The sequence below is a fragment of the Salvelinus fontinalis genome, chromosome 7 (assembly GCF_029448725.1).
Source record: "Salvelinus fontinalis isolate EN_2023a chromosome 7, ASM2944872v1, whole genome shotgun sequence".
NCBI classification, from domain to species: domain Eukaryota; kingdom Metazoa; phylum Chordata; class Actinopteri; order Salmoniformes; family Salmonidae; genus Salvelinus; species Salvelinus fontinalis.
The window spans coordinates 66428564-66438707 of record NC_074671.1 but is presented as its reverse complement, the minus strand read 5'-3'; the positions used below and the strand labels follow the sequence as shown (position 1 = coordinate 66438707).

At 49.1% G+C, this 10144-nt stretch overlaps 1 protein-coding gene across 2 annotated transcripts in view; it reads left to right on the top strand.

The window, feature by feature from the left end:
* The window catches only part of LOC129860000 (tensin-1-like), a gene marked incomplete in the record, with an annotated part of 130876 nt that overhangs the window by 111585 nt on the left and 9147 nt on the right, over positions 1-10144 (top strand). For both annotated transcript variants that reach the window (XM_055930309.1, XM_055930310.1), the window contains 3 exon segments: positions 5600-7237; positions 9204-9385; positions 9766-9913. In XM_055930309.1, coding sequence (XP_055786284.1) covers positions 5600-7237; positions 9204-9385; positions 9766-9913 — 1968 coding nt within the window.

Below are 10144 nucleotides of genomic sequence, written 5' to 3'. Positions count from 1 at the left end.
ATCAACTCTGTCCTGTCAACTCTGTCCTGTCAACTCTGTCCTGTCAACTCTGTCCTATCAACTCTGTCCTGTCAACTCTGTCCTGTCAACTCTGTCCTGTCAACTCTGTCCTATCAACTCTGTCCTGTCAACTCTGTCCTGTCAACTCTGTCCTGTCAACTCTGTCCTGTCAACTCTGTCCTATCAACTCTGTCCTGTCAACTCTGTCCTGTCAACTCTGTCCTGTCAACTCTGTCCTGTCAACTCTGTCCTGTCAACTCTGTCCTATTTGTGACCCACTCAGAAGAAATGTCTGTCTCGTCACTGATAGTAACTGCAGGCCTAAATTCAGCTAATGGGCAAACAGTGTACCTCATCTCAGTGTAGTCTTAGGGGAATGGCATCTACTTTAGCTGACTACCCTAACTAGCTATTCCTGCCGGTCAGATTCATGTTGGAGGAGATTTATGGCTTGGTTTTTGTTTCAAAGCCACAGCTATCGCCTGGCTAGCACACTAAGAAGCTTTGTTTCAAAGCCACAGCTATCGCCTGGCTAGCACACTAAGAAGCTTTGTTTCAAAGCCACAGCTATCGCCTGGCTAGCACACTAAGAAGCTTTGTTTCAAAGCCACAGCTATCGCCTGGCTAGCACACTAAGAAGCTTTGTTTCAAAGCCACAGCTATCGCCTGGCTAGCATACTAAGAAGCTTTGTTTCAAAGCCACAGCTATCGCCTGGCTAGCCCACTAAGAAGCTTTGTTTCAAAGCCACATCTATCGTCTGGCTAGCACACTAAGAAGCTTTGTTTCAAAACCACAGCTATCGCCTGGCTAGCATACTAAGAAGCTTTGTTTCAAAGCCACAGCTATCGTCTGGCTAGCACACTAAGAAGCTTTGTTTCAAAGCCACAGCTATCGCCTGGCTAGCACACTAAGAAGCTTTGTTTCAAAGCCACAGCTATCGCCTGGCTAGCATACTAAGAAGCTTTGTTTCAAAGCCACAGCTATCGCCTGGCTAGCACACTAAGAAGCTTTGTTTCAAAGCCACAGCTATCGCCTGGCTAGCACACTAAGAAGCTTTGTTTCAAAGCCACAGCTATCGCCTGGCTAGCACACTAATAAGCTTTGTTTCAAAGCCACAGCTATCGCCTGGCTAGCACACTAAGAAGCTTTGTTTCAAAGCCACAGCTATCGCCTGGCTAGCCCACTAAGAAGCTTTGTTTCAAAGCCACAGCTATCGCCTGGCTAGCACACTAAGAAGCTTTGTTTCAAAGCCACAGCTATCGCCTGGCTAGCCCACTAAGAAGCTTTGTTTCAAAGCCACAGCTATCGCCTGGCTAGCACACTAAGAAGCTTTGTTTCAAAGCCACAGCTATCGCCTGGCTAGCACACTAAGAAGCTTTGTTTCAAAGCCACAGCTATCGCCTGGCTAGCACACTAAGAAGCTTTGTTTCAAAGCCACAGCTATCGCCTGGCTAGCACACTAAGAAGCTTTATGGTGGATCAGCAACGACTTACTATACAAAAAATTGGCCCTGTGTTTTTTAAAGCCAGTGAATCCATACTTAAACCCACCCCAGCAATGCTCACACCCAGTTGAGCAGGAATATGTTGATTCTATACACGACATACATCCATCATCAACGTATCCCAATGATGGCGGTGAACTCTCCCATACATCAAAACTCACACATCTTTACATATTCTTTGTTTTTAATAATAGAGAAAGCCCAGCTCACCACAATTCTGCTGTTGATTTCAACTTAGACACACAGGAATGTGTGTGTGTGTGAATAACACACAAAGCTGCTATGTGTAAAGAGCCTCTTTGAGACCATGGGCATTGTGTGTGTGCCAGGGTTCGAGGTTTATATCAGTCATGTTTGTGTGTGTGTGCTTCTGGATGCCTGTACTAACGCACGGCCCACGGGTGAGGTAAATGTGAAGGTCGCGCCCCCGTGACGCTCGTCTGCAGAGTTCCAGTCATTCCCCTGGCACTTGGAAACACTTCCTTTCTGAGTGAAGAGAATGTGTCGAACCCTTAGGCCCCTCTCTTCTTGGTGAAGACGGGACAAAAATCGAAATAAGTCATTTGTGAGACAAGAAAGTCTCGTTGTTCAAATTCACTGTAGAGCAGTTTGAAGGTGCTGATGGGTATAGACAACAGGTTCCCATACATTTCCCTCACGGACCATATTTAAAATCATTAGTGTATTTGAGGATTACAAACAGGCTATGTTGGTACCAGAAAATATGTACCACCAGTGAGTCATGGACCACAGTTTGGGAAGCTCTCCCTCTTTCTCAGTTATCCTCCCATGTATTTCCTTTCTTTCACTGCTTTTCCCTCTCGACCCTCTCTTCCCTAGACTTTATGAGTTTGGTTAAATGTCACCATGTCCAATCATAGTTTCTTTTTTCCAGAGATCTGCCCCTCCTAACAGAACAGAGATCTGCCTCTCCTAACAGAATAGAGATCTGCCCCTCCTAACAGAACAGAGATCTGCCTCTCCTAACAGAATAGAGATCTGCCCCTCCTAACAGAACAGAGATCTGCCTCTCCTAACAGAACAGAGATCTGCCTCTCCTAACAGAACAGAGATCTGCCCCTCCTAACAGAACAGAGATCTGCTCCTCCTAACAGAACAGAGATATGCCTCTCCTAACAGAACAGAGATCTGCCTCTCCTAACAGAACAGAGATCTGCCCCTCCTAACAGAACAGAGATCTGCCTCTCCTAACAGAACAGAGATCTGCCTCTCCTAACAGAACAGAGATCTGCCCCTCCTAACAGAACAGAGATCTGCCTCTCCTAACAGAACAGAGATCTGCCCCTCCTAACAGAACAGAGATCCGCCTCTCCTAACAGAACAGAGATCTGCCCCTCCTAACAGAACAGAGATCTGCCTCTCCTAGCAGAACAGAGATCTGCCTCTCCTAACAGAACAGAGATCTGCCTCTCCTAACAGAACAGAGATCTGCCTCTCCTAACAGAACAGAGATCTGCCTCTCCTAACAGAACAGAGATCTGTCTCTCCTAACAGAACAGAGATATGCCTCTCCTAACAGAACAGAGATATGCCTCTCCTAACAGAACAGAGATCTGCCTCTCCTAACAGAACAGAGATCTGCCTCTCCTAACAGAACAGATATCTGCCCCTCCTAACAGAACAGAGATCTGCCCCTCCTAACAGAACAGTGATCTGCCTCTCCTAACAGAACAGAGATCTGCCTCTCCTAACAGAACAGAGATCTGCCTCTCCTAACAGAACAGAGATCTGCCTCTCCTAACAGAACAGAGATCTGCCCCTCCTAACAGAACAGAGATCTGCCCCTCCTAACAGAACAGAGATATGCCTCTCCTAACAGAACAGAGATCTGCCTCTCCTAACAGAACAGAGATCTGCCCCTCCTAACAGAACAGAGATCTGCCTCTCCTAACAGAACAGAGATCTGCCTCTCCTAACAGAACAGAGATCTGCCTCTCCTAACAGAACAGAGATCTGCCCCTCCTAACAGAACAGAGATCTGCCTCTCCTAACAGAACAGAGATCTGCCTCTCCTAACAGAACAGAGATCTGCCTCTCCTAACAGAACAGAGATCTGTCTCTCCGTGTGCGTGCCTGCATGCATACGTGTGCATGTTTGTGTGAGAGATATAGAGATAGATTACTAGAGAGAGAGAGAGGCCAGGGAAACCCCAGTGTGAGTGTGAGTGATGTCACTGTGTAGGAGTGGGTCCAGGCCAGGGCTCAGGGTGGTTAGCTGCGTGGGTGTTGTAGTTTTAGGAAACTCCCAATGCCAGGAAGGTACTGACAGATTCCACTGGACCAGCTCACAGCTCCCAACTCATAGTTCAACGCCCCAGGGAATGGACTAGCTCCACCCCAACTCACCCAATCCCAACATCGATAGGTGAAGGGTGGCACATCTCTGTCTCCTCCCAACCAATGAGAGAGGGAGGGGAAGGCTATGCCAACTCAGTATCATTTGAATCATAGCCTAGTGAAGGATTTCTCCCCTTCATCTCAACCTAACCAAGTGTGATGCCAAAGGGCTACTCTATTTAATCTAACTAAAGGAAAGAAAACACAGAAAGGAAGGAGGAAAAGAAGAAATCTAGCTCCAGGTAAGAAAAGCTTTCATGGGAGTTGATTCAGGACTTGGACTTGGCTTGAAGTAGGTTATCAGTCGAACTGTTCTGGACTGGGAAGTATTTTGTGGGCAATATCAGGAGCACTAGAAGTTGCCTACAAAAATAAGGAACAGTGTGTTCTGGTGGGTAAGCAAGGGTAGCTTTCTCCCTCTCTTCTCTTTCTACTGTAGCGTTGTTGACATGACCTCGTAAATAGTTGTGGTCAGAGCTCCTCTCCATGTGTCACTGTGGAACCCCCCACCAATTAACACCCTGCTGTGCTGATGATCAGAAGCTGCTCCCGGTGACCAGATATCACATGTTCCTCTAAGCAGCTGTTGAAAGAGAAGGCTATTTTTTAGATGTAGAGGTGTGTGTGTGTGTGTGTGTGTGTGCGTGCGTGCGTGCGTGCGTTCATGGTCAATATGGTCCTGGAAATATTCTGGAGACGTTTATTGGAGAACAAAGATGATGCAAGGTATTGTAATCAATATGAACCTGAGTTTCTGGTCTCAAATTGGGCCTCATATTTTTGAAACATGCCTCTTGATCTTATGCCGTCCATCATCAGACATGTTCAAGTTTAGAGCTGTTGTGAGAGCAGATGTTGAGGAATTGGTTGGTGGAGTGATTGGTCCAGGAAATGGGTGCTGGAGGTTGCCAGGGACTCCTGCCAAAGTTGAGAGGTGGCTATTAGCGGAAATGCTGGCCTTAAATCAAGAGTGATGAAACCAACCCATCTGCATGGGAGAACATCTGAGGATTATACACAGCATGCTGTTATGACATCGATGCATAAAAACAGTTATTCAGTGACAAAATCAGCCCAGCAAATGAAATGTGCTGCGTTCATATAGATAGACACAGGACATGTGAAATGATATACAGTGTATATATAACATAGGAATGCTGGTGCTCTCACATACTGGAGATTCTGATATGGACGAATCTGGGAATTCTGATGTGGTAATTCTGTCGTTGCCATGGCGAGTTTGTGCACTGTGTCTGGGAGATGTTCCACAGAAGGTGGTGCGGGGGTCCCTACATGCCATGTAGGGTTGTGCTGCCTGACGCATCATGACAGGTCCTGGACTGGGATGCTTGGACCCCTAATGTACTTATACTAGACCAGAGCCAGAGCCAGGGCTGTTATGGTGGGCTGGAGGCTCCATGTGTTTAGGGCTGAAAGGCCTGGATGTGTATGTATATACATATATGCACTCAACACTAAGAATATGCTGTGTTGACTTAAGCTCCCATTAAGTTGTGTCTCCTTGGGGGATGGAGTGAATTCTCTTTTCCATGGGGGACTAGCTGTCGTGGTCCAGTCTCAGGAAACAGTGTGGAGTCGGGCACAAGTCCCTGTGGTGTGAAAGTGACTGTGATGTTGGGTCATTTGTGAGGAGATTTCAAAATCAGAAATGTGTTCGTATCTCCTCTTTGTTTGCGCACCTATTTATAGCATGTATTCTTCTTCTCTCTTTCAGACGTTGTTCACACCCAAGGCCCCCTCGACGGCAGCCTGTATGCCCGAGTCCACAAGAAAGAGTCCCTCGATGGAGTGGTCACAATCAACGGCCTTCCCGTCCTCGACCACCCCCTATCGAACGCAGACCACACCCCCCAACACCCTGACCACACCCTCCCAAGTTCTGACCGCACCCTCCCGGTAGTGGGCCACGCCTCCCTGCCCGCGGTCGACCACGCCCTGTCGGTCAGCAGCGACTCTGGGAACTCGACAGCATCCGTCAAAACCGATCGCACCGATGACCACAGTCTGTTGCTGCATGGAGCGGTGAACACCAACCAGAACCACAACACGCCCAGTCATCCCCCTCTCAGTCCCCAGGAGAAGAGAGAGTTGGACCAGCTTCTGAGTGGCCTTGAGGCCCCCATGCTCCACCGCCAGGCCTACCTGGCTACCTCCACCAGCCCCGGGGGGGGAATACGCCACCTTGTCCCAGCCCAGGTGCACGTCAGCGGACATACCCGGCTCATTGCAGCCCCCTCCGCCGAAGAGCGCGAGACGGACATCTTGGACGACGAGCTACACATCAATCAGGAGGGTAACAGCGTGGACAGTTTGGGAACACTCTCGTCATTGGAGGGCCAGGCCACGCCCGCAGAGCTGTACTACCAATCACAGATACCCAATAACAGGCAGAACGACGGGCCATACCTAGAGAAGCTACGGGAGATGCCGGTGCACCGGGTACGGACTTCTACGTCGGCACAGGAGCGGATCATGGACTCCAGTTCGCCCCAGGAGGAGGAGTACTCTCCTAACAGTTACCAGAACGGGAGTATGCAGCGTTCCCAGTCCTTCGGGACCCCCGAGCCGGGAGGCCCCAAGCTGCCCAGGGCCCCTGAGAGGAGCACCAGTAGCAGGGAGGCAGTCCAGAGGGGGCTGAACGCATGGCACCAGTACAGTCTGCCAGACGACCCCTTCGGTCCTCCCTTACAGAGCACCCACAGTCTGCCCCACTTCCCCCCCTCTCAGCACGACATAGAGCAGTCTATCGAAGCCCTCGACATGCTGATGCTGGATCTGGACCCACACACAGGACAGGTGCCCAAGTCCTACAGCGCCCCCTCTGGTGAGAACAGTGTAGGAGGGTCAGCCCAGATCCCCTTCTCCCAATCTCTGGCCAGGCCGTCCTACCAGGCAGACTCAGCCATCCATGGCTATAACATTAACTACAATGCCTTCGGACAGCCTCTGAGGTCGACGGCTGGCCGGGTTTCAACGTCGCCCGTCCAGAGTCCTGTGGCTGAGTCTCCCCTGTCGTACGCCCCCCCGAGGTCCGCCTCGTACCAGCCCCACACCAACACCACTCCAATACACCCCCCCGAGCCCTACCACACGCGCCCAGCCCAGGGGCCTGGTTCCCCCCTCTACCCCTCTGACTCCTCCCCCACCTTCGGACAGCTCCAGATGAAACCCCTGAACTCGTACCCAGGTGGGACGGTGGTGTCCTACTCCCCAGACCGCAAGGGAGGGTCTCCCTATCATGGCTACAGCACCTCCTCCTCCCCCCTCCCCAACTCTTCCCCCCTTCTCAAGGAGCCAGAACCTGAGGAGGAGAACCTCAATCTGGAGGGCCTGGTGGCTCAACGCATCGCTGGTAAGTCACTACCGGATTGAGGATTAGATTGAATATATCTGTTTAGTTTCACAATTTTCTGTCATTTTCATATTTCATGTTTCATTATGTCATTTTCAAAAGCAGAGGTATTCGCTGTCACAATACATAAAAGCAAAAAGACATTATAATGATGTCATATGTGCTTATGACAAGTATTATAATGCATTAGGAAAGTTGTACAACTGAAATGTGTCTCCCGCATTTAACCCAACCCCTCTGAATCTGAGTGGGAGGGGGGGGGCTGTCTTAATCGACATCCATGTCTTCGGCACCTGGGGAACAGTGGGTTAACTGCCTTGCTCAGGGGCAGAACGACAGAGTTTTACCTTGTCAGCTCGGGGATTCGATTCAGCAACCGTACGGTTACTGGCCCACCGCTCTAACCACTAGGCTACCTGCCACTACTGCATCATAACACCTTATAACTGTTACCATACATTCGTTAGCAGGTACAGTATCAAAGGACCTTGTTGTGACTGTCATCCTTCCAGGCACCGCTGCAGATTCACAACGAACACTTTGTCCCAGAACATGCTGTGTACTATAAGAAGCACAGTCACAGTCTAATGCAGTATATCAACAGCATTCTATCACCACTGGCTTATTCAGTGATGTGCACTGTTTACATGTACTCTAATACATCTAATTCTATATTGGAAATAGAAGCTACTGTTTCATGTCCCCAGCTTTGTCTGACCTTGGTAATAGGTGGAATCATCATGGCATTGAGCTAGCGAGATAGAAAATCTTCGTTGTGCAGGACAGATATAGTCTGAAAAGCTACGGTGAGCTCTGAGCTGTGTCCTACAGCAAGGGGAGAGTTGGACACCATGGAGATGAGATATAAGGTGGTAAGAATAGACATGCTGGTTGAGTTCTCAGCTACCATGCATTTTCCACATTCACGTCCCGCCACATATGGAAGAGTATGGTATGGTTCTCACAGATGCCACCAAGTGGGCTTATTTGGTAGTTGCCTTTGTCTTTCTACCGCGGATGTTGATTTGGTGTCTGGTATTTTATTAGGATCCCCATTAGCTGTTGTGAAAGCAGTAGCTAGTCTTCCCAGGGTCCACACAGAACATGAAACATGCAATAACACTGATGTATGGTGAAGCAGTGTTTCTCAATCCGGTTCTGGGGGATTCCAGAAAGTGCACATTTTGGTTCTATCCCTGCTCTAATTTCTCTCATCTCATTTTAACTTCCATCTTTATTCTGTTTGTTTAATGACTTCACAGAATAAAACTTTTCCTTTATTTATTTTTTTCTCTCTGTCTTTTTCTGTTTCTGTCTCTTGTTCTGTCCATCCATTCCTCTGCTCTGTTGGACCACCCTTCACGCCATTGCATCTGCCTCTGCACCTCCTTCCTCCTCCTTCTCTTCCTCCTCCTCCTCCACCTCCTCCTCTGCCTCCTATCCACCACCCCCACTGTGAGCAGAGTACAACGCTCGTATTCAGGGCATCAACGAAAGCATTTCCACTACGCCACAATCTGACCGCCATCGCTCTTATTCTTTCTCTGGTTTGTCCTCCTCTCTCTCTCTCTCTCTCTCTCTCTCTCTCTCTCTCTCTCTCTGTCTCTGTCTCTGTCTCTGTCTCTGTCTCTGTCTCTGTCTCTGTCTCTGTCTCTGTCTCTCTCTCTGTCTCTCTCTCTGTCTCTCTCTCTGTCTCTCTCTCTGTCTCTCTCTCTGTCTCTCTCTCTGTCTCTCTCTCTGTCTCTCTCTCTGTCTCTCTCTCTCTCTCTCGTGACAACATTCCTTTTAAAATAAGCACATCACTTATTTTAAGGTTGGAATGATGTATGAAAAGTGGAATGTACAGTGTAGACACACTCTGAAACTTAATTCCAGATCCACCCTAAAGTTATCGTTCTTCCTAAATACATTCCTGAAACTGAGGGAAAGCCTTTGGGAATTCCTGACGCTGTTGTTGGCGTTCCAGGGATGCGTTCCCGTGGGATGACCCCGGAGGAGGCTCAGGAGACCGTCCGCCGTCGGACCACTAGCGAGGGGCACTACCAGAGTGGCAATGAGGACCCTCCAGCCCACACGGGGGCGCCGGTGCGTTCCCCTGTCCACTCGTCAGACTTCCACATCCTCAACCCTGGAGGAAGACCCAGAGAGGTAGAGTACATACCCCTATCCAGCCACAGACAGCAAGCTCTCTCTCTCTAGTCTTTATCAGCTTAAAATGTTCTTCCATTCATTGAATAGTTCATTGTTTCACTGTGAGAGTAACCATGTCGTGTGTGTGTGTGTGTGTGTGTGTGTGTGTGTGTGTGTGTGTGTGTGTGTGTGTGTGTGTGTGTGTGTGTGTGTTTGTAATGTGTCGCTATCTCTGTCCGTATTTGTATCTCTGTGTTACTTTCTGTCTGTGCCTGTTTGCATTACCTCTATGTGTGTATTGTCCTTGTCCGGGTGTATTTTCTGGCTCCTTCTGTGTCTGTGGGTGGGCGTGTGTTATGTTGTGTGTGTTGCGTGTGTACTGTGTCCCCTCCTTCCAGGGCCCCATGCACAGCTACCGCGAGGCGTATGAGGATGATGATGCTGACGATCGGGCTGCTGTCAGTCCTATGTTCAGCAGTGGTGGTGAGGCCCACCCCCTGACCCCTGCCTTCCCTGTCTCACCTCAGACCCCTTACTTCAACATGTGTAAGTTCACCTCCCTGCAGACAGAGGGCGCCAGTAGACCTTACGCCATTGCCACAGTTAGTCAATCATAATTATACGACTGCAATAAACGTTAAGTATGTAGTATCTTTCATACTTGCAGTTGCAAAGTGATGCACAATAAGTGGTTGTAGAAGGGGCCCAGTTCCAATGCTTTTAAGATGCATCCTTCTTTACTGCCTTCTTATAAGGGCCCAGTTCCAATGCTTTTAA